This window comes from Sparus aurata, chromosome 8 (assembly GCF_900880675.1).
Source record: "Sparus aurata chromosome 8, fSpaAur1.1, whole genome shotgun sequence".
NCBI classification, from domain to species: Eukaryota; Metazoa; Chordata; class Actinopteri; order Spariformes; family Sparidae; genus Sparus; species Sparus aurata.
Genome location: NC_044194.1, coordinates 18449780 through 18474438, shown reverse-complemented (window position 1 = coordinate 18474438; position 24659 = coordinate 18449780). Strand labels below are relative to the sequence as shown.

The window sequence follows — 24659 nt, the reverse complement described above, 5'->3', positions numbered from 1 at the left end:
TTTTTAGCATGTATTGAGTTACTGTTGTGTAAATTCATAGTAAAGACATGACATTTCTTCATTCTTATGCCATTTTTGTATATTCAGGGTCTTTGTTCTTACCTTTATATCACTTTTATCTCATCAAAGTCTAATTATACCTGATGGTACGACAGCCTGGCCTTTGGTCCTCGTTATCTTACTTCATCATCTCCTTAAAACACTGAGCTGATGTCACAAGAGTGTGGGAAAGGAGGAATGTTCAAAGAAGAGTAAAACGAGAGCAGAACAAATCACCTCAACCTCCTTAAAAACACAGAGGTGACAGGAGCAGAAATGTCCTGTACAAAGTTGATTGCCTCCAAGTGATTTCAGGAATTGTTTGTCAAAGTAGATGTGTTGAACTTTTACACTCCAGGGTATGCTGCGTTTACCGGCAGCCAAAATTAAAACACTTTTATTTGTTTTTTAACAGATGTACTGATATGCTTTTCAAATAAAAGCACAGACACCACTGTAAATAGCTCTTTGATAACAGTTTGACAGTTGTGTAGCTGCAGAGCTCTTTTTTGTTGTTCCCGCTGCATATCTAAATAAAGTCACAGACAACTATACTTGTCTTCTCTCAAAGAGAACCGTTTGTTTTAATCATGAAAGACAATAAATTATGCTTATTTTGAGGCATTTTGTTTTGTAATGTTTCTTGTCTTTTGTGTGTGTGCCTATGAATATCAACAAAGAGAGCTAAGGTGTGCAAAAATGCTTTCTATCTGAAAAATAGGCAACTGGAAGAAAGAAAATAATGTTTTGTCTATATTTTATGTAGAATATATATTCCAATGAAGAAGTGATGTTTATCGATTAATGCAAACCATAGAGGACATTTGCACAAATGCAGTAAAATAACACATCACGCAAACCAGATAAGCACGTTTTTTTTTTTAGCCTAAGACTAAAATCTACAGCTCTTACTGATTTGGTATTTACTATTTTATCCCTGTTTTCACACCCTGATAATCAACTGCTATTCTCAGTGTCTAATTCACTGACTGACACTGTGACTCCTCCCCCGCAGGTAGACACACAACTCCATCAGTTCTCTCCCATCCTCACTCCAAACTGCATGACTTGGAGACATCAACTCTGCCTGGCTGCTCTGAATTTGATTCTTCATCTCAACGGTATGTAGCTTTAACACAGTTCGGACAGAAATAGACGAGTCAGTTAATACTTCAAGTTAAACAACTGTTAGTGCTCAATTTCAGAGAGAAAAGTCTGCATTTTTATAGCTGTCCTGCATATATGTGTGGTCTTTTTTTTGTAACATCTTAGTTTCTACTTCACATCGTGCCTAAATAAGAAATGTAATAGAAAGTTGGCTTTGAAATCAGATACACTCTTCCCAAGTGGAATGTGGCTCTCTGAAGTAGTCACATACCCCTAGAGAAAATATCTTGGTGGATGAGGTGGATGAGGAATAGGAGTAAAACATTTTAGAAGACACTTTTTAGATCTCTCACCAGATTGACTGTACTCCTGTTTATATTTCCTGTATTGAGAATGTTCTGAACCCTATGATCCTTGGAATAAGATGTTGCTCCGAGTCTCTCAATGTTTCGTCTGGATTTGTTCATTTACTTTATTTCATTGTAATTGTGGACGGTGTCTCTTTGATGTTGATTTGGGTTTCCCATTGTTTTTGAGTCTTCTGTCATCTGCTAGGTTAAATGCTGTCTGTTCACATGTTTGATTCTGAAAAAGCAAAGTCAAATATTCCTAAAAACCATGAAAAACTCACTGGAACTCAATAACACTTTGTGATAATGTGACCGTGATACTTTATGTGAACGGTCAAACGCACATCTAATTGTCAGTAGAAAATCAACTTTAACAGTAACTGTATGAATATGTCTTTATTTTTAGAACGTACTGTTATCATGTCTATCAATTAAATGTATGTTTAAGGTCTAGATGATAATATTGTCCTGAAATGTAGATGTTTTAAATCTAATGAGCTATGCTGAAATAACTACTTTTTTCCTGGTTTCCACTCACGTGCAATTACATTCTTAACTGTAAATTGATATTTATCAACTTCTTCTATCTAGTCTTTGATTCGATTTGATTTGAAGTTCACAAGTTTTCTTTCCTCCTCCACACAGTTTAGGTGTAATTTAGCTGAAGTGCTGCGCTGTACCAGCAGTGTTTGTATCTTAGAGCTAATTTAGTGTCAACTCCTTTCTTGTAGGACCTGAGCTGGGATGCCTGAGTCTCCTCTCAGTCCCACAGCAGCCCGTCAAACTCCAGCCAGCAGCCTCCTCAGTCACACAGACAACGGTGCAGGAGAGAGAGCAGCTAATGGGGACTCCTGCAGTGGAGTGAGTGCTGAAAACTGGCAGAGTCTCCACCATAAACAGGTATCTTCATTCACCTCTTCTTCCATCCTCGGCTCTATAAGCGGGAAAAAGAACAGTCTTAGTCAAACACATGTCAAGGGAAATACAGCAAGTCGGCTCCATATTGGACACCCTCTGACAGGTCACCAAACCTGGAGCCTCGGGCTCTGTTGACAGTTGCAGGGATTTCATATGAGATCTGATCCGGGTTGGGAGTTGACACGCAGAACTCTGTTTGTCCTTCATTATTAGTTTTCAAGTCTGAGCCAGGGAGGAATAATTGTCTATAGACCTAGGCCAAACAGATGCAAGTGAAACGCAAATAAGCATGGCTCGACATAATTTTATGGTTGTCGGTTGCGATTCCATTCCTGGGAGTCTTAATCTAGGGGATCAATGAAACAACCAAGATAATGGACACCTGGTCACCGCCGTTTCCTTCAGTTGGTTCTCACATCTTGTCAGTTTTGCTCTGCTCTATTGTCTTAATTCACTTTATAAACCTCCGCATGACACTCAACTTGTGGCCAACAGAATTTAAACAATATAACAAAAAACACTGACGCTGTCCACAGTAAAGGGTCTGCTAACACTGTCTGCAACTGTGTGAGCTGAATCCTTAAAGATGCTATTTTTTTTGTAATTTGCAGCCAACATAATGCCTATAGTAAGTGACAATGCAATATCGCCACTGTTGCAGCCTTGCCTGTCTGCCAGAGTGCAATTCCAATCCTCATAAAAAAAAAGGCTATTTACACTGAAGACCGGTTTTTCTTTTATAATGAAAGTGAGGGACCTCCATCAGTCATATATTTCTCATGAAGTGTAGCATCAAATCCACACATCACAAAGGGATTTGTAAAGCATGATAATGAAGCCAGCTGTACATCAGTGCCTTCTTTAAAACTACAAAACACAAGATTCTGAAATGTGTAAGACGAGCTGTTATTTTCATTGTGAATTCAGTTTGTCAGTATTTTTCTTATTATTCACAAACTCATTCATGAATTGTCAGACAATCCGGAAAAACAATTTGGCTAAGTGACGTCTTGAAGTGCTTGCTTTTTCCAACTAAAACTGCTGGAAAATTTACCAGATATGTGTTGGGGTCAGGACATTTGTTAGGTTAGGGTACCTTGTAAATTTCACATACAAGGTTTATTGGCAAGTTCACCTAATGTAACGTTAATTAGTGTATTGTTGGGATCTAGTAACTTTCTTTTGGAAATCTTTGCAAAACAACTTTCTTCTGTACCCCCACATTCACGGACGAAAAAAAACGACAAACTTGAGGTCCATATGTGCTCTTCTTTCATTACATCCTACAAGCCACTAACATATTACTTCAATATAGACACAAGGCTTCACTGAAACCTCTGAAGAACATCACGTCAGCCTTTACACATGCCTGTTTACAGCATGCGACTTTTTATAAAGAAGCCTTTGAAGAAGCAATTTGATATTTCAAAAAATTGTTAAATAAATTATGTTTCATCAAATAATCAATTTTCGGAACTTGTATTGTTTTTAAGCATTTCTTGTAATACAGCGTGTTAAATTTGTTAGTGGCTTTTGTTGTGCCTTAATGCAGTCATGGCAATTCATCGCTGTTGGCACCGTCTGAGTCCAGAAGGAGACAGTCGCCCTGTTATTTGCCACACAACCAGCAACAGTCCAGATCAGTTATTATTCTGCCAGTGTTTGCCTTTATTAATACGCATACACTTCTATTAGGAGTCACAACAAGCATGTAATTGTGTTGCTAATTAACCGGTCAGCCTATCTCCCATCTCATTTAGGGTCAATGACACAATCCAGCATGATGATGTTCACTAAAGGTTGACAGGCGCTGTTTTGTAATTGGATTGGAAAGATTTCCATTCGATGGTTATTACTGTTCAACACCTGACACTTGCCTTCTGTCTCACTCACTCGTGCTCCTGCCTTCATGCTTTGGACTGTGGTCCTTTTGTCAATGTATCCTTCCTCCTCTCCTTGAAGGTGTTTCTGGCTATGATGGCTCCTCAGCAGATGCAGCACCTTCTATCCCCCAACCAGCTGCAGGCCCTGATCCACCAGAAACAACAAGCCCTAATGCTCCAGCAGGTATTTATGCAATAATACTCCTAATAATACACCTGACTCTGGTTCACATTACTATACAGTAGCAGTGCCTAGTTTCTTATGTATAAATATTTATTGGATTGAAAACACTGTAACTAATGGAGTGAATGCAATTTAAGATCAACGTCCGTAAAGCCCCACAAGATAGCTTTTTCACCTAAATTGAATCTCAGATAAGGTAGTTAAGCCAAATAGGCTTAATTTATATATCAAGCTAAAGCAATAAAGTAGCAAAAACTTTGAAACTGTGTCTTAAGTCAAAACCTGGTAAACTTATAAAAGTAAGATAATTGGGCGGTTAAGGTTAAAGAGCTTAATTGTCTGCTACAAACTGCTACATCCATTCTCGTCACCAAATGCTAACACTAATTGAGATGCTTTAATTGTACCTTTTAGCTAATATGGTAATTTAAATCAAGTGTGGTTAATGCTGGTGTGACATCAAAACTAGTTAGCTTTCTAGCATTATCCTTCTAAGGATAATAGCTTAACTACCTCACAGTTAACCAAATGAATAATGGTAAGTTACTTTGATATCCAGTTGTGTTAAAGTTAACTAATTTAAACAAATTGGTCTACCAGATCAAATCTATTTTAGCCACCTAATGCTGACATTTTTTTTTACTACAGCCATAGATTAATGCTGCCTTTTAGCTGATCTGGTCAATTAAACCAATTGCTCTCATTATTTTTGTTAATGCGTATCTACATTAGCTAGTTAGTCTTGCTAGCATTAGCTTTCCAGGGATACTAGCTAGCTCAGCTAGCTCACAGCTAACTACATGAATGAAGTTAAGCAACTTCGTGTTAAAGTGAATTTCAGCCAATTAAAATGAATCTGACCATTTAACTAGCTAGTTCGCCTCGCTAGCATAAACATTCCAGGGCTAGCGAAGTTATCTCACAGCCAACCAACAGTTACATTTATGAAGCTAAGCCATTTTTTAAGCCAGTAAATTTAGCCAGGCAAACTAGTGGAAATATAGTAAATGAGTCCTAACATTAGCTGCTTAGCCTACCTGGCCATCCAAGTTCAGTTTATTCATGCTGGTGTTTTCACGGCAGACATTTTGACTTGTAATCCACCACAGGTGTAGCCAATTAATAATATAATGGAGGGCTGCTCCCCACTCTGCCTCACTTGTTTCAGTGCCCTGCAACTGTGTATGCTGACTGACTGATAATCCATTCAATCAAAATAATAGTAAAATTGTACCTCAAACTGGCTCATTGTTAGTAGCGGTCTAATCAACCAAATGACATTTACTGTTGATCATTTGCAATTCAGTAGTTTAGTGTATTGTTTCACTTTTCACTGTAATTGGCCATATAGCAACAATAATAATAATACTAAAATAATTGTACAGTAATAGTCAATTACCATTTTGTATTCTAGCAACATCTGAAAGAGTTTTACAAGAAGCAACAACAACAGATTCACCTGCAGCTGCTTCAACAGCAGCCCAGCAAGAAAGTCAAAGAGGTAAGAGGTTATCTATGTATATGAATATATATATTTTATATTTTATTTATTTTATAATTCTGTCCTTGCTTTAGTTAAAGCTCTCATTATTAAGCTCAATACAATGAAATAGAAATGAAAAAAAAAAGAAATGTCATGTGAAATATGAATAACTTTATGTTGATAACCGGTTTTTGACTTTTCAATGGGAAACAAAGCAGCTGCTGCAGTATGGCCAGAAAGTGTAATAATATTTTACATTTTAACAGGACAGACGTAAAAAAGGAGGGAACGTTCAATCAAGACAGACGTGTTAATGTGCTTTGTCACTTGCATTTGGGATTTGATAACAATTTTCTTTAGTTTAGTTGGCAGTGTGGGTGGTGAGCTTTTAGTTTTGGGATGTGAGATTTCAAAGCATTTCGTGAAGGATGCATTACAGATGCAGTGAATGCCACTGATTTTATCTCATCAATACCCGAAGAGCTACCAGAAGCAATCAAGAATGTGAGCGGCAGAGTTTTACGTGAACGCTGCCTCGCTTCTGAAACGTCTTATTTTCTCTCTCCGTCCTTCAGCTTCCTGCACAGCAGCTCATGTTCCAGCAGCTGCTACAGCTCCAGCAGCAGCAGCAGCTTCTCCGGGTGCAGACACCGGTCCTGTCCTCTCCAGGTCACTATTCTTTACATTGTACAGCACATTTTTCTTTATTCTCCCTCTGTGGAGCAGTGTCCTTTGAAAGCAATGGTGTTCAAGACTTCTGCATGTGTGTTAATTTGAGATTGGATCTACCGTAGAGTTTTGATATGTTGTATCATATCACGAGGACACAACCACCGACAGAGGACAAGTTTCATTCTGACACCTGATACACATGTATTAGAGAGCTCTGCAAAGAAAGGGTTGGTTTTAGGTTCAGCTACGTAGCTGCACTGACCTTAAGAGACATGGTGATGAAAGTGAAAACTAAAAGCGGAAAAATAATCATTACTCATTTTTCATGCGTGATAATTATTCCTGGATTTCAGTGACACAAGGTCACTCGTCTGATTGTGAAGCGCAGATCGAAAAAATTGCAGGTGTGAACAGCACAAAGTAAATATCATAATTCTGGAAATATATGCCACACGTATAATGTTTTTCAGCTGCTTCTAATGTATGATATATGGATAATAACCCCCCATTGTGTTTGCTGTTTCCTTGATCAACATGTAAAACAAAACTCTCAGATTTAGAAATCTACAATGCGGCTGTGTGTGTGTTTTTGTCGTATATTTTTAGGAGGTCTCAGCCCCGCAGAGATGCAGCAGATATGGAAAGAGCTCACAAATGGACTGACTAATGATAAAACCACATCAAAGGGTAACCAGGACTCTCCTGTTCATGACATGATGTCAACTAAAGTCAGGCGGAGACAGGCGGGTGACCAGGAGACTTCTTCCCCTCAGAGGGCAGAATGGTACGATCTGTCTGTCAGTGCTGTAAACACATTGTGAGAACTGAGAAGCTTTTTTTATATATATAAACATCAAAGACATGTCATCTGGAGACATTTTTTCTTCCTCTCAAGACGCTGGTGGGGAGCTGTTTGCTTTTTTTTGCAGTGAGACTTCACTTTTAATTCCCCTTGGGACGATATATTTTGTTTTGTTTGTTTGCTTTGTGCTCCACCACCTGAAGTGGCTCAGCAAAGAAAAAGTTTACATGATGACATGTCCCTAATCAAAAGTAAATAGTTTTCCATTTATTTATCAGTGCTCCCTTCCACCTCCCTCTGTCATTTTCTGCTACCTGAAAAGAAAAGAAAACACGCTTGTTTTTTTGCTGTGTTGCTTTTGTTTTGTTGCTGGCTGCTGTTTGGGTTTTTAATCATCACAATACTTTCAATCTCCTTCTCTTCTACCTTGTCTAGTGCTTTTAAAGCCAATCGAGATGCCACACACACTCTTTACAGCCATGGAGTGTGTAATTGGCCCGGATGTGAGTCGGTGTGTGAAAACTTCAGCCAGTTTGTCAAGTGGGTCTTAACTTCATCCTAATGCATTTCAATTTCTGACTCATTGCACCTTCTTCTTTTAATGATTTAAAGAAATACTTTCATCTCCAATGAACCTAAGCATTAATTTTTGATAAATATCTGGTAATTTTTAAAAAGGTAAAAATGTAAGGAATTTTCAGAATCATTAAGGATTTTTCTAAACATATGGATTAAAACATTTGTCTACCACTCAATGATAAAGATATTTATTCAACCACTTTTCCAAATTGCAATCTCAAATTTTCTGTGTGATAATCTAAAATAATTCAAGATTCAAGATCAATGTAATTGTCATTAAGCAACCAGAATTGCACAACAAAATTATAGTTATAGTTTTCTCTTTAAGCTATAAAAAAATGTGTGTCAGTGGTGAAAAAAAGAAAACAAACAAACATGTCATATCATAGCATCCACTGAAACTTCTCTCACCAGATCCGTTCAATTGTCAACTTCTCTGCTGTTGATGCATATATTCAGTCGAGCTATCTTTAAATCATTTCTGAATTGTTTTGAATAAAGATTCCATGAATGTCTTGATAGTTTAGATTTCTGCCATTGACCGCAGTGGGTCACCACTGAAATCGACTGCAGCTGCTGTGAATCCAAGCTGATAACAGCTGCCATCTCTGTGAATGAGTATTTGATGCTCAGCAGACCGATTTCCAGCTGAGCCTTTGACGTCCGTGTGTGTATTTCAGGCATTTGGGCAGTGAGCACACTCTGGACGACAGAAGTACGGCACAGTGCAGAGTCCAGATGCAGGTGGTTCAGCAGCTCGAGCTTCAGGTAGGCGTAAGTCCTGTTCAGGTGTACAACGACGGAAGTTATCACAGCTGCTCGGATGCGTGCTAGTGGCTGTGCGACTTTTAATAACATTGTCATATTCTACACAAAAAAAGCAAACACTCTGTGAGCCTTAATAAGAGAGTGTGAGTTTGTTTTGCACATTGATTTCGAAAATCATATTCATAGTGGCAATATTATTCTGCAGCAATGGATTCTTTCCCCTGAATTTCACCACCTTAAACCACCTTATTGCTCATGGTAAATATTCATGTAATGTTTTGGCCAACTCCGCCTCCTTCCTGATGTTTTGACACAGCAGGAAATTGTACTTTGGCTCACAGCGCTCCATTTCACTGTGTTGAGTGATTTTGATGCCACGCCGTCGACTATGATCTCTTCTCCCTCCCTTCCTCTCCTCTAACAGCTCCGCAAAGAACGGGAGCGTCTGCGAGCGATGATGGCTCACCTGCACCTGCCATCTTTAGAAGCCCAGCCGCTCTCTGCACCCACGAGTCTGCAGTCGCCGCAGTCTGACACGGCTGCTGACCCCTGCGGTCCACAGGTAGATAGTGTGCTGTGCAGTAATAGCTGCGTGAACAACAGACACGAAGCAAATGAGCCGTGAAGTGTAAGCAAATCTGAGCCAAATATGTGGTGGAGAGTGAAAATAACATGTTTCTGCCCGCAAGTTCATCTTCTCCAGCGCTGACGAAGATGCTGCCAGCCTGTAACTGACCTGGTGGACTTTTACAGTTGGATGAGTTGCAGAAATGTGTTGGCATTTTCCTAAAAAACGAAAAACATGCTTGCATGAGATGAAGGTCAGGAATGTTTGAACCTGCTCAGAAAAACAATGTGAGATTGAATCACAAATGCATTTTGAAAAAGTTTTACCCTTTTACGGCTTTTTACCATAACTCTAAATCACTTTCACACTTCTCCCCGTCCACCTTGAGTGTGACTTTCTGCACTCCCTTCCCTTTTGTTGCCCAGCTGTTGGCACTGGACGGCTGCCACTGTGTTTTCAGACATGCTCTGATAACATGGAAGCTAATCATTTTGTTAATCTCGCAAATATTGCACCATAATCACAACACTCACCAAACAATTTCACCCTATAATTAACAATAATTGGCTTCCTTCTTCTTGCTGTATTAGTGGAATCACCTCTGAAGAGGCGGAACAAATCGTTCTGTTACACTCATCTCCCTCTCTGTTTTGTTTCTCTGTCAGTCTTTTCAGTCCTCTTGTTCCTTTGTTAACTTGGATCATCCTCTTGTGTCGCTCTCAGCTCAGCTCAGTCGTCGACAACAACGACCTGCCCTCGCTGAGCCCGTCAGACTTGGCCCAGACTTCCCCCAAACTTCTGGCCCGTGTCAGCTCTCCCTTGCAGGGCTGTCAAGACGAGTCGCCCACCAATACATCGTGTGCCGGGGCCATAAGACGTCGTCATCATCCTTTGGTGTACTCCCTGTCGTCAGGTAAGCCGAATACTGTACTTATTTTTAGATTTTGTACAAATGGCAAAAACATTATTTGTAGCACATTTTTTCTCTCCAATTAACACTTCATTCTTGTTTCAGAAAATGAATATGAGCTCTATAAGAACACTGACATCAGACCACCTTTCACCTATGCAACACTGATAAGACAGGTAGTCTTTCTTTTTTCAAATGTAAACATTGTTTAGTTAACTTGTAAAATATCTATATATTTTTTTTTCGGTCACTTTGTACGTAAATTGCAAATTAATGCAATTAATGTTTTCACTTTTGTCAGTTTTACTCTGTCTCTTAGTTTTTTATTCACTGGTCCCCTGAATTTTAAAAACTTCAATGTCGAAGGCCTTACTCACGATAAATAATCTCTCAGATTACATCAGTAGTGAAAAGTATCTAAGTACATTTAGTCAAGTTATTTTATGTGTCAAATCCACTAAATTTCAGAAGGAAGTAATGTACTTTCTACTCAAATTAACGTTTTAGATCTCTCTTTGTTGTTACTAGCTCCACCATAGAGAGATTTTCCCTCTAAATTTCTCACATGATCAGGGATAATAATTACTCAAATTATCAAATATAGTAAGAAAAATTAACAATTAGTGAAAATGGCCCAAAAACAGATTTCTGTATCAGAACTTCTTTCGTCTTCTCTTTTCCTCTTCCATTGATCTTCTCAGGACATGTTTTGATAGTTGAATAATTTCGTGTTTTAAGTTTTTTTTTACCAAAAATTCTTCAAATATGGTTAGTTGTTTTGCTTAAAAATAATGTCCTCACATCCTTCACAACCAAATAATGTCCTCAAATGTCTTGTTTTGTTGACAATCCAAATATATTCTGTTTACTATTTTGGGGGAATATAAAATCATGAAAATGTTCACATTTACGAAAGTAGAATCAGAGAATTGAGGACTTTATTTACTCAAAATGATTAGTTGCCAACTATTCAGTAAATCGATGAATCGCTGCAGCTCTAGTTGTGAGCCTCACAATTTAAGTCGATCTTATAACGTGATGCAGTGTTTTCATTGCCCCTCCATCTACAGGCTATTATGGAAACATCAGACATGCAGCTAACACTCAACGAGATATACAACTGGTTCACGCGGACGTTTGCTTATTTCAGACGCAACGCTGCCACTTGGAAGGTATCGCACCCCCAGATAACTAACTGTGTGATCACAGTGTGTGTCATACCTGATTTATGCAGCATGTTTTCAGTGATACCTCTTCACTCACTGATTTTCTCTGCATCAGAACGCAGTGCGCCACAACCTGAGCCTGCACAAGTGTTTTGTGCGTGTGGAGAATGTGAAAGGCGCCGTGTGGACAGTGGATGAGGAGGAATACCAGAGGAGGAGATCCCAGAAGATCACAGGGTACAGTACATGACCTAGTGTTCCAATATCGACACATATTTCAGTTCAAATATAATGATGTTTAAGATATTACTTTAATTCTTTCTAAACAATGATGTTGAAATGTTTGTATTTTAAGATACTAATGGTTTATCTTAGCTTCAAGGGGGAAACATCTAGGTTTTAACATATATTTATTGGAGTGCAGGCTCTAGAACATGCAAATAAATCTTTGCAAACTGACATTGTTTGTGTTGAGATATAAAGCCCACATACTGACTTAATACAAGACGGGACAATTTTATCTGCCACTAATCAAATGTGATATTTTCTACATCCATAATCTGTTACAAAATATATACTCCTGTGTCCAACACTGGACAAAATAGTTTCCCTTTACCTGCAGTATTGCACATGATTGTTCGTGGATTATAAGTATCAGTAAATTAACTATAAATACAATTGGACTGATCCTGGTGACAGTTTCAAGGCTCGAGTTGCCCCTCCTCCAACTGACCTTGCCTCAAACTGTTGTTGTTACCATGTTGTGGTTTGTTGAATATATATACAAGATATTGATTTACTCGCCATGAATTAGACATAGATTGTGTCTGTTTTCAAATCCTTTTTTGTTCCGCAACAGTCCGTCCCTGATGAAAAATGTGGCCTCCAACCTGGATTTTGGGACCATTCTGAATGCCAGTTTACAGGTAAGAACTGCAAAACTATATTTCTGATTAACAGGAGTTTGAACTGGTCGACATCATGTTTCATTTTTCGATCAATCTTCTTTGTAGACGGCACTGGCTGAGGCATCACTGCCAGGATTCAAGAAAGAGTGTGTCGGGAGAAACTCCAGGAGTCAAATACAGGAGAACAAAGCAACAAACAGCCAAAGTCAACAAAACTTCTCCCCGCGAGTCCAGCAGTGAGTTTCTTATTTTTCCATGGACTGAACAGCCATGTCTAAATGCCAGTTTTACGCAGGCTGGCAGTACCTAGCTACAATCTTCTGGCAATTATTAAGCAACATAACAGCATCGTAGTCAGAATGCAACTGACATGTTAATAGTTGAATTTCAAAACCATTGATCTGTATAATAAACATCCAGCTTTGTGTACTCAGATGTCAAATACAGTTTGGAAATCTATCTAGATTTCTGGTCATTTGAACCTGGAAAAGTCTGAATTTTTTATTTTTTTTTGAAAATGTATCAAATGTCTTTGTCTTTCTGACTCGCAGGGCTCTTCTCCTTAAAGAAGAAGCACTGACTCTGACCAACCAAGAATCCCCGATGCCAACGGTAAAACCAGCCAGTCTGCAGCACGACGTGACTGAAAATGATGAAGAGCATTTGTTCGACCTTGAATGACAACAAAAGGTTTCAGACTTGACACAATCATTGCAAAGTAGTAAAGTAAAACTGTATTGACTATAAGGGACGTAGACAACAATATAGCACCATGCACACAGCTAGCCAGAGTTGTGGGTCATTATAGGGTTCATATAGTCATACACATGAGCGCTGGTCTGGTTTTGTTGTCTTCTGTCCTTTTGACAATAGGAAAGAAGGCTAGTTTTTGTGTTAGGTTACAGAAAATGAATGCCGTTAAATACAAAACTCTATGTATCTGAGGCTGCGCAATGCTCAAATTTGAACAACGCAAATAAGAAAAAAGGTGTGTCAAAAAAGAAATACATGAGAACGTACGCAGTCACAAATAGAGCTGGGAACTGATAGTTTGGGATAAATTATGTCCTTTTTCACCGTGAACAAGTCCAACACTGACATGTAAATGTTTAATCATAAAGGCCAAAGTAAGTGATTTGTAAAATAATGTAAATAATTCATGTTTTGTCTGTCTATTGTGACAAGAAGCCACAAATAGTGGATGTGAATGTAAAAAAAAAGAAGGAGGGGTTTTGTGTTTTTTCTTTTGATGAAACATGTAGTTTGTACCGTGGCTTCACTCTAGGGTCTCTGTACATTAAAATTACTTGTAAGATGCTCGTCATCCTGCTTAAATGTGTTTAATCAATGTCCAGCTCAAGTTAGTCAAGTTAGTGTCTAATGGTATGTCTGTCGTTCCCCATGAGTACCTTGTGCTTGATCTTCCCAAACATACACTTTTATAACATTTGGAGTCTTTACAATGGATGCTATTGTGTACATGCAACTCTCTGTTTATAAAACTGTGTTTGTCTGAAGCTGTATGTCCAAAGTGTCTGATAACAATGTAATAAATAAATGTAAACCTGTTTAATGTTCGTCAACGAACGCTGTTCATTTGCCTCTGTCACACCTGTGATTAATGGTATTGAAGAAAAACATTTGTGTTTCGATGTCGAACTCTACAGTGAGACCAAACCTAAATATAACTATTACACCACTGCCACTGTTGTATAGAGCTGCTGCCACTAACCTTGACGTGGTTGCACCTGTGCGAGTGTGCGTGTTGTGTGCTTGGGAATTTTACCAGTATTAAAATAGCTGCTTTGTTTTGGGTAAATGCAGTGTAATACAACACATATAACCTTAAAGGTGTTTGTGGGTCGTCAGTTCATCCGTCCAGTTCATTTTCCCAGGAATGCCGTGCTGGAATTTCCTCCAGTTTGGCACAATAGCCACTTGCACTCATGGACGAACTGATTAGATTTTGGTAGTCACGTGTCAAGGTTACTGTGCCCTCACGTCCATCCATCCAGTCCTTTTGAGCGTGATCTCTCAGAAACACCTGGAGGGTATTTCTTCAGATTCTACTACACATTCAATAATGAATGTGCTTATTATGAAAACATTTCCCACAAATGTCTAAAAGGATAAAATGATGAAGTAATGATATTTCATATCCCAAAGGTCAACCTCACTCTGACATCCTAATGTTCTGCAAAAAACATTTGTGATGGTACAGATCTTCTCTGCTGCTGGGTTGAAGACGTGAGTGGAGTGTCTACATTTTAGAACACGTAGCTTCTCTTTGGCTCTATCAGAACTTAACATACTAATAAACACAGCAGTATAAGCTCAATTTGACTGGTGGACTGAGGCATACAATTGCAAGGAGATAATTCAAAAGGTCATCTCTGAAAAACAAAGGAAAAAAGCAGAAAAATCCTGGAAAATTCCTTAAAATAAACTAAATTAGCAAGGGGACATTGATTTGAATCGGGCTAAAGAAACTCCCCTTGGGAGTACAAGATCAGCCATTTCAAATGAGAGCAACCGTTTTTTGTTTTTTTAATCTAAATTTAAAATTATTTTACCTGGTTAGGTTGATATTGGTTCCTGTTTGACTTGACTAAATGCCAATTCAATACAAAATCTTGAAGAAAGTTGTCCTGATTCACAAGAGTAGCCTATACTATTGTTTTAAAACGTGTCTTTTATAAAGTTAGAAGAAAAGCAATGACAGTGACTTATATGAGGAGAGTAACTATCCATGAACTAAAGGCACCATACCTTAAAGTACTTACTGCAGATTACAATGATTAGATCGGAATCATTAAGCAACATCTGAGCTAATATATGTTGTTAATATATTTGTTTCTTGATAATCACTAAGGGAGGTTTTCAGTAAAATGAAGTCTTGAGTCTATGAATCTACAATCCCAAACCGTCCCATCAGCTGCTGACGAACACCCTGAAGTGAAGCTGTAACTGCAGACTTCACAACCAAACACAGAACAAAGGCCTCCCTGTTTTGACTAATGTCAGTAATTGTCTCGGCTGATAACGAGCTAGCTTTAAGTTCGCTGTTGCCTCTCAGGGCTTCCTTTGATTCGCTGTCAGCCCATTAGGTGACATTCTCCTCTGATTGCCTCTCAGCGCGGCGCGTTCACTGACTGAAAGTTAGCATGGTGCCCGACAACTTCAACGGCTTCACTTATGTATTGCTTTGATGTGCCGCAGACTCACTGCGAGGCGGGCAAGTCAACATGTTTTTCAACGCAGCACTTTTGACAGCACTTAGTCAACAGTCCCTGTGAAAGGGCTGGTCTCCGCTCATTTTCTCATCAACATGTGATGATGATGCTGTCGCCCATGTGTCCAATTTCTTCATAAAGTCCTCATCTGTGGAAGGGAATTATATTTTCCAAGTATTTAAATGCCACTGACTGTTATTCATTACTGTATTTATCTTGTTTCAGGAGGTGGAAATAAAACTCAGAAATAAGGTTTTCTTGGTGGAGCTAGTCAACTTCAGGTATTTGAATCATTCCATGCCAAGTCACTCAAAATACAACACTTTTCCCTGTTGATGTCAAGGATTTTCTTGAAAAAAATCATGTTGAAACTTCTATCAAATTTGTGAAGATCCTCTAGTTGTACTCCAAGTACCATTTTTTATTATTATTGATGATCTATTCATAAAACGCATTTTTAGTGATTCCATGTTTGTGTATTTTAAACTTCAACAATCACCTATTTTTCACTGGATCGGGATGAAATTTGTCCGGAACATCCAAGAGAGGGAATTTAGTGTGAGTGTGGACATAGTGATTCTCAGACTGAGATACAGAGGGTTGACACTGTCACTGTGTGAATCCTGAGCACCGGCCGCCCTTTAGCTTGTGCACAACACAAAGGTCAGGCGGGCGTGCCTTCACATTGGTCAGGATGACAGAAAAAAGGGGGCGGGGTGAGTAAAATTAATTCAACAGGCCTCCACTTTTTACATACTGTGCCTTTAATACACTATCTGTAAATAATGAAATGTTTTATAAACTATCTATTAAGCAATTGTTATGGTTTATAAACAAACTTTATAATGACTGTCCAATATTTAGTTTTTAACCATATACAAAGTGTTATAAATATTAGTTGCAATTTAACAATACACAATAAAGGGATTATAAAGAATTGCATTGTTTATTTTTTAACTCAGAATTTAAAGTGTTACCAAAACATGACTAGTTATTACATGTATATGTACACTTAATACTAGCATCTATAAACTATGACAGGATCATATAAGTGTGTGTGTGTGTGTGTGTGTGTGTGTGTGTGTGTGTGCACGCGTGCGTGCATACATACAGTATTGAGCTGACACATTTGTGGGGCATGTGTCTCCATTGTGTTAGGTGACTAAAAGAAGAAGGGACCCTTAAGTCACACAGACAGGCCGCTGGCCGCCTCTGCTGTTCTGTGATCAGCATGTTCAGAGCAGCCACTCACAGATCTGCTGGGAAGGGGAGTGTTATTAAGTCACTGACCAACAACAAAACACCCCACCACCCACACACACACACACATACACACACACAGTACAGCTCACAGTCTCCTGAGTGGTGACTCAGGCCTGCATGTTGGGTGTTGTTGGAGGTTTCCTGACCTCTTGGTGTGGACAGAAGCAGGAGGATGGACATGGTGGACGGCTGAACAAAATGTAACAGAGACGCTGAGCAGTCATGAGTGTCAGACATGCTACCAGAAGACCATTTACCTGCGGACGGGACGGAGGAACAGAGCAACCCGACTAAAGGTAAGTACCTCATGATCTAACCTGAAGCAAAAGCAGTTTATTTTCACAACACATTCATGCTGCTCTGGCCACTTGTTTTATGCTTCACAGAATATTGAAAAGTCCCTCTGTGCAGCGTGTTAAAGCCTGAAACACATTGAAAACATCAGGAGACACAAAATGTTCCCACTGAAGTTAAAGCTCCTTAAGGCAGGATTACACTGCACGTTAACTTGCAGTGATTTTGATTAATTACTGTTTTATTTGTGGGGATATAAAAAAAAAAAGAACGTTTTTAAAAGTCCTTTCCATTTCCAGATTTTTCATGTAGGTGTGTTTCATATCTTTCAATAACCTTTCAGCTAACACAAATTTCTTTTGATGTGTCTCAAGGTGGTGTGTCTCTAAAGCCAGCCCAGGAAATCCTTCCAGCATGTGACCCTGTTAGCAGAGGAAATACCATCCCCACTGACCTCATCAGCAGTAAGTAGAAACCCTGAGACCTGTACAGCAAACAATACAGTGACCACAATTAAGTGCTGTTGTGACTCCCGACGAGAAGGTTTGGCTGCAAAACAAATCAGACACTGGTATGATTAAAAGCAGCAGCAAATCTATTACATGTATGCAGCCAGGAAAAGAAAAGCAGTTTTTCATAATTAATTTAATAATAAACTTATCTTGTTACAACAATGTACAATTTATCTTGTTAACATGTGAAATGTTTTACATTCAAACATGAAAACTTATGTTGTTATGATGTGGAAATAGCATGCGGAGAACAGATGAATTGAGGCATCGACTCAATTACTCGATATGATTGAGTTCAACGTCATGCTTGGGGTGAAACAAGATAAGTAGAAAGTATAATAAGTAAGCATAACTGAAGCTGAATATGGCTCCCCCTTTGGATATGATTGCTCAAACAAAACAAAACAAATTAACACACAAGTAAAGATTATTAAAAAAAAATCCAATGACAGTATCAAACTAAGTGAAACCATACCACACATAAAAGGTTGATATTATAAACATACTGCAGATTATCATATGAAATAACGAAAACAATAAAATAAACAACATTATAAATATAATCACCAAAATGCTGAGTCCTTTTTCTTTCTTTTTCTGGCAGCAATAACCCTGAAATGAGATGTCTGCCATAAAACAAACTGAGCTATCCACCTTCAATATGATATAAAACGACTTTAAACACTTTTACAGATCGAATCGTCTCCGATTCCTTTCAGCAAGAAAACGTATTATATAATTTGGGTGCCCAAAAAACGATTTATCCTTGGCAGTCTGTCCTTTCTGCACTGTCTGGTTTTTAAAAATGAGTTAATTACAGCTTGAATTTGCTTTGTGTTCACCGAGAAGTTGATGATCAGGTGAGACAATCTTTGCTGTTTTTTTTTTTTGTTTGTTTTTTCCCAGCTCAGCCTCTACCTGCTGCAGCCTCACAGGAGCCTCAGTGTGACCTGCAGAAACCCACCTGCCCACGATGTGGCCTCGCAGTCCCAGACCACAGACTGCCACCTGTCTCCCTACAGGGCTCCAGCTCATCGGTGCAAAGCAGCAGAGGCGAAAGGAGGAGCAGGAGGAGCAGGAGGAGCAGGGGCAATGTGGCTGGATCACACCAAAACACTGCTTCACCTGCTGGTAGGCACAATAACGTGTCTCACTTTGACACAAAAAAATATGATCTAAAACTGAAACCAGGACAAGTTGTCCGTCACATTTATCTCCATAATGGCAGTAAGTAATGCTGCGATGCTGAAGCTGCTGAAGCTCGGTTTATTCTTAGTCGACGTCAAATCTACAATCTGTAAATGTCCTTTAAAAAAACAAGTAGAGGAAAAACGAAATCAACATTTTATTGATGAATTGACCAAAAGATAGTTCAAATACCAGGTTACATTAGCAGTGAACACACATCTTCAGTCAATTATATTTCAGCATCCACCTTAAATGGAGACATCTACCATAAAACTGAGCCGTCCACCTTAAATATGATGTAAAACGGCTTTAAAAACATTTACAGACAGAACTGTCTCCGCTTCCTTTCAGCAAGAAACCTTATTATATATTTTTGGTAATTAATCACTTGTGTATTCTACACATTTAAACATTTCATGATTTAGGCATCAAACATATTAGATTTAATAAACCAGGGCTGAATTTGAATCATCCTTTGGATCTGGTTGCTCAAACATGCAATAATTCACACACAGGTAAAAAATAATACAAACGTATAAATGACAGTATGGAAATACGTGAAACCATTTCACACATAACAAGATTGATATTATGATTATTACACGAAATAACGCAAACAATCATACAACATTATGAATATAATCACGTGAATGCCACACGGACCTTCGTGGGTAATATCTTCAGAGGGTATTTATCCTTATTGGTAATAAATGGAAATGTCCTCTCGGTGAAAGTGTGTGTGAAGGTGTAGATGTGTGTGTTAGTGTCAAAATCAGTGAAGGACAGCTTTCCTCTGTTCCAGTCCAGGTTCATTCTGATCCTCTGGAGCTTCTTCTGCACGCCGAGAACAGTGAATGATTCTGGTGATGACTGTGCTAAGTATTTACCTTCCTGGTACCTTATTTCCCAGAATCCTGACTGTATGGCTCCTTTCCTCTTGAAAGACTCCTCCAACACACCCAGGACCCAGTGTCCACTGTCTCCTACCTCCACATCCCAGCTGTGAGTCCCAGATTCAAAACTCTTAGAACCCAGGACAGTGATGTAAGAATCGATCCTCTCTGGATTATCAGGAAGCTGACGTCTCTCTCCTTGTCTCACACTGGTCAGATCTTCGGACAGGAGGAGGTCTGGATTTTCAGTGTTTGGATCCAGAATCACAGGAGTGTAAGAGACCATGTCCTGCATCTTGTTCCAGATGTTGAAGGTCAGGTTGCCCAGGTGTTTAGCCTGGTCTATCAGAGCTCCAGAGGGCAGCTGTGGATCATCTGGCAGGACTTTCCGCTGGACTCTTTCCACTGCTTCCTTGTAGTTTTGCAGGAATGAGACATCGTCAGCTCTCAGCTCCTCCTCTGCGGCTCTGACTGTGTCTGAAAGAGCTTCGATCTCTTTGCTCAGAGCCTCCATCCTCCCGTTCATCATCTGACTCTTCTGCTCCTCTTCCTCCCTCAGTGCAGCCACCCTGGCCTCCTTGTCCTTGTCTAGAAACTGGTGTAGCCTCTTAAACTGCTCCTTAATCTGGCTCTCTGTGCGTCGGGCCTGGACCCTCATGTGTTCTGCAGTTTGATCAAACTTCACTCGAACTTCTTCAAAAACCTTTAACTTCTGCTCAAAGGGCTCCAGAGTTTCCTGAAGTTTCTTCTTGTGTTGAGTTGCAGCCTCATCGATGGGTCTGACTGTGTGGTTGGTGTGATCGTCTGAATCTCTACAAACGAGACAGACTGGCCGTTGGTGGTCCAGACAGAAGAAGTCGAGCTTCCTATCGTGCTTGCTGCAGAATGTTACAAGTGCCTCCATCGAACCTCTTTTCTTACAAACCGGACACTGTGGTTTTTGTTTCTCTCTCCACCAGCTGTACAGACAGTCTCCACAGACGCGGTGGCTACATGACAGAAGAACAGGATGTTTAAGATCTTCCTGACACAGCGGACAGCAGAGCTCCTGCTCCGTTCTTGAAGCCATCTTGTCCCCAAGTGAAGCTGATAACACAGCGGACGGCACGGTAAAACACAGAGTCACTCCAGTTTGCCCTCCCTGCTGGAGAGAGTGGCCTCATTTACTTTCACTTTGAGTCTTATCAGCCAGCAGCAGGTTGCAGCTGACGCATTCCATCACTCTTCTAGTTCACGACTTCAGTACTTCATCCCGTAAACACTTTATAATAAGGATACATTAATTAACATTGGTTGAGATTAAGGTTATGCAATCTTTTTAAGTGAATAGTTCACACGAATACCATTAAATGTGAACTGTGTTGTTTTGGGAGGAAATCGGAATCAGAGGAGAAAGATCTTCATTGACTGATTATATTTTTTGTTTTCATGCCTAAACAAACTAAATAAACTCTGTTCATTTTCACGACTGAATAAACTGAACAAACAAACTTTAAAGACCTTAAAGAACAGCACAATTATTTTTCGCTGAGAACAGCTTGTTCATTCAGTTATGGAACAAATAAATATCTCTGTGTTTGTATTATTACCTCATTAATATGTCAAATAATAATATTCTGAGTTTGAACTTCACCTCCAGCACAACACAGCGCTACCTCTGCTGATGGTATTCATGTGAACTAATCACTTAAAAAGATTGTATCATCATTAGTTAATTCAATGATCAGCATTAAACACTGGCTAATTAATCAAATAGGGAGCATTAATTTGCTGTTCAAAAATGTCTCTGATTAATAATTATTAAGATTTAACACATTAATTTTGGTACTTTCTTACATTATAGTTTATGAGCAGTACTTTACTTGGTAATACAAATGAAACAATGTCCCCTGAGCAAACCTTCAGGGAACAATCCAAACATTTTTACAAGATATCCAGTGGCGGGTTGCATCTTCTGATATATAAATGTCTTCCCTAAAATGACAAAGTGTTTTTGCCCTGGGCCGATGATGAAGATGCTGAGGTCCCCCAGGTTATTCGGTAGGAAGCTTTACCTCCCATACAGCAGATGAGGAGTTTTCAAGCTATGAGTTTGATTCCATGGGTCACTGAAATATTATGCTCATTCGCTGGAAATTGAAACGACAGTTAATTCATGTTGGTGAATTACAGTAAGTGTAATTCAAGCTTTCATTCTCGTGGGAAAATTAGTCACAACGGGCGAGCATCAGAACCATGTTTACATTCAGCAGATTTTCCTGTTACCACCAAACAGTGGAGCTGTAAAAAAGTTTCCCTTGAAGACTTTCAAACTGCTGCACTTTATTCCAGTTTTATCAAAGTGTGCAGAGGGCCACTCCTTGTTTATCATTGTGTTCATGTTGTTATCCCTATGAAGTTGCGCATTAAATCAATAGAGTAGCCATACAGAATGCCCCTTTTTCATCTATACACAGGTATATGGATATTAGCATTTGTTATGTGCCGGGGGGTGTATAATTGGGGCGGCCGAGCAGGAAAACGCCGGACCCCACTCCCCAGGGAATTCCGCCACCTCCTTTTCATTTACTTCCCGGAGTAAACAGGATAAAACAGCTCGATTTGCATGAGCTCACTCACTCTACCTGGTGTGTGTGAGGATGAAAAAAAACGGTAGCTGAGTAATAATACAATGCGGCTGGGATCGTGAGAGATGCTCTGCAACACATCGGTGGGGTTAATGTATGCAATCTGATCTGCACCTAATTTGAGTAGGAGAGCAATTATGTTGTGACAGCTTCTTCCTGGCTGTTGTTCATCACCGGCAGCCTCTGTGGCCTTTTTTATTTTCCCTCGAGGGCTGAACAGCAGCTCTGTGATTAAGTAAACACAATCACACTTGATCACCGCGGCGGAGCTGTTTCTCTTTTAAGTTCCACATAACAAACAAACACGCGAGAGATTAATTTAGGGTTAATAGAATCGTTAATCCCCATTTCTGATGCCGTCTGACAGCCTTTTTACAACATACAACAGCTTTTTTGTGCCCTCAGCTGTGAGACTTGCTGCTTAAATCACGTCTCCTCAATGTGTTAGCCACAGAGACCTGTCTCCAGCTGCTGCTGGCGTGCCTGTGGTGCCAGGGCTCGGTGCTGCTCCTGGGTCTCCTAGAGGTCTGCTCCTCCTGCCTCCACACCCTCTGCTCCTCCTGCTGCCATGCCTGCGCCCGCTGTTGTGCGGCCATCCAAGAGACGCCTGTGGAGGAGCTCAACTGCAACGCACACTGCCACTCGGTCCTTTTCCATTCCTGCTGTGAGCCGACCGAGTGTCTCGAGTTTTGTCTGGAGTGCTGCGAGATCTGCCATCGCAGCTAGAAGTCCTGTGGACTACCACACCTATGATGAGACTGAAACTAATGTTGGAGTTGTCAGTGCCACAAAGACATTTTTTGTGACCAAACGTCATCTTTCTGACCTTGCCATGACCTTCAAAGTCGTATCATATATGTATTGTGTCCAAGAATTAAAAGAAAAGATTGATGTCACTCTCATGACTGTGCATTAAATAGGAGCTGGAGACGGGAGGCAATTAGCTCAGTTTAGCATAATTCGATGATGATTAGCTTTAAGATGTCAGATGTTGTTTCCAGATTAAACAAATCACATACAGCACGTTATTTTTGAGGTGGAAAGGTGCTTGTAAGCATTTTTCAAACTTTGGACAGAGCCTTCCCTACACTTGTCTGTATGCTAAGCTAAGCTAATCGCCTCCTAGGCCCATTCCTAAAGGAGTACATCCACATTTTGAAAAACAGCCTATTCCTTTTTTTTAAGCAAGTTAGATGAGAAGGCTGAAACTACACTTGTTAAATTTGAAGCTATAGCGGAGCTTCACTCAGCATAAAGACCGGAAAACAGCTACACTAGCTTCATCCAAATGTAGAAAATCTGCCTACCAGCACCTCTAAAGCTCAGTAATTAAAACAAATGTTTTGTTGTTGAGTACACCAACAAAAGCAAAAGTGTAAAAAACAAGCTGTGGTGTTATGAAGGTTATTTGCAGAGTCTATCTTGCCATTGACTTCCAGCAGTCTCCCCGTTTCCAGTAATCGTTCTAAGCTAAGCTAGCTGCCTCCTGGCTCCAGATGTGAGAGTGGTGTTCTCGACTATCTCTCCACAAGAAGGTAAATGAGCTTTATTTCCCTTAATGTCAAACTATTTCTTTACCATGAGTGCATTCTCAGCTCATTAAAACCACCCCGACAGGAGGAAGGAGCAGGTGCATTATTTACCTCCTGGTTGATTTTTTTTTTTTTTGCAAAATACATTCAAGGACCTTTTGAAATATTGAAAGAAATTTCACTGAGGTCATGTGTTGTGCTTGTTAAATCTCTTCAGATGTCCTGGGTGAATAAAACCGAAGCCTGTGTGGGACTCATTAAGGACCCATGTTGTTGTTCTTGATCACATTGCTGCACATGGTTAGTTGTTTCATGAAAAAGGACAGAAACTCGCTGTACCGCAATTCAGGAGCTATTCAAGACTCAGGCTTTATTCCACAGACACGTCTCTTTTGTACATCGAGTTGCATTTATTGACTTTGACCCACAAGACCCTGAATGAGACCTCTTTGCTCAGTTTTGTGCGGGTTCTCATGTTATAAGATTGCAGGTTTGACTTCTCCCTGCACAGCTCTTTGCTGCTGAGGAACAGGGCGACAAAAACTTGTCAGCTCCCTCTTGAATCCTTTTTCATATTTGTCATATGAAGCACTTAGAACATAAAAGGCTGCTTATTCTCCCCAGATCTTGGAAGATCGAAGCGGGCTCCTTTAAAGCTGTCGTGTGAGATGACAGCAGAGAGGCAGAGTAAACAGCCAAAAATAAAACAAAGCGGCGATAAAGACAACGCTGTCAATCTGTCCGGGCGAGCCAAGAGGCTCATTTAAATCAGGTTAGAGC

At 39.7% G+C, this 24659-nt stretch overlaps 2 protein-coding genes across 2 annotated transcripts; both read left to right on the top strand.

The window, feature by feature from the left end:
• Positions 1–1061: 1061 nt before the first annotated feature.
• LOC115586245 (forkhead box protein P2-like) lies at positions 1062–13915 on the top strand. The gene is made up of 16 exons (XM_030425098.1): positions 1062–1160; positions 2228–2396; positions 4377–4481; positions 5896–5982; positions 6540–6633; positions 7243–7420; positions 7874–7978; positions 8698–8785; positions 9210–9347; positions 10077–10266; positions 10369–10439; positions 11334–11435; positions 11545–11666; positions 12289–12355; positions 12443–12573; positions 12889–13915. Exons 2-16 carry the CDS (start codon positions 2241–2243, stop codon positions 13016–13018), a joined length of 1764 nt encoding a protein of 587 aa, XP_030280958.1. The 5' UTR covers positions 1062–1160; positions 2228–2240; the 3' UTR covers positions 13019–13915.
• Positions 13916–16874: 2959 nt separating this feature from the next.
• On the top strand, positions 16875–23238 carry LOC115585900 (myoD family inhibitor domain-containing protein-like). Its single transcript, XM_030424533.1, has 4 exons — positions 16875–17129; positions 17502–17591; positions 18546–18770; positions 22796–23238. Exons 1-4 carry the CDS (start codon positions 17069–17071, stop codon positions 23071–23073), a joined length of 654 nt encoding a protein of 217 aa, XP_030280393.1. The 5' UTR covers positions 16875–17068; the 3' UTR covers positions 23074–23238.
• The last annotated feature ends 1421 nt before the right edge of the window (positions 23239–24659 follow it).

Coding starts and splice junctions, on each gene's coding strand:
- LOC115586245 (XM_030425098.1), top strand. CDS start 2,241: ATGCCTGAGTCTCCTCTCAGTCCCACAGCAGCCCGTCAAACTCCAGCC. Junction 7,979..8,697: donor AACTTCAGCCAGTTTGTCAA/GTGGGTCTTAAC, acceptor TGTGTATTTCAG/GCATTTGGGCAGTGAGCACA. Junction 12,574..12,888: donor TTCTCCCCGCGAGTCCAGCA/GTGAGTTTCTTA, acceptor TCTGACTCGCAG/GGCTCTTCTCCTTAAAGAAG.
- LOC115585900 (XM_030424533.1), top strand. CDS start 17,069: ATGCTACCAGAAGACCATTTACCTGCGGACGGGACGGAGGAACAGAGC. Junction 17,592..18,545: donor CCCCACTGACCTCATCAGCA/GTAAGTAGAAAC, acceptor GTTTTTTCCCAG/CTCAGCCTCTACCTGCTGCA. Junction 18,771..22,795: donor AAACACTGCTTCACCTGCTG/GTAGGCACAATA, acceptor TCAATGTGTTAG/CCACAGAGACCTGTCTCCAG.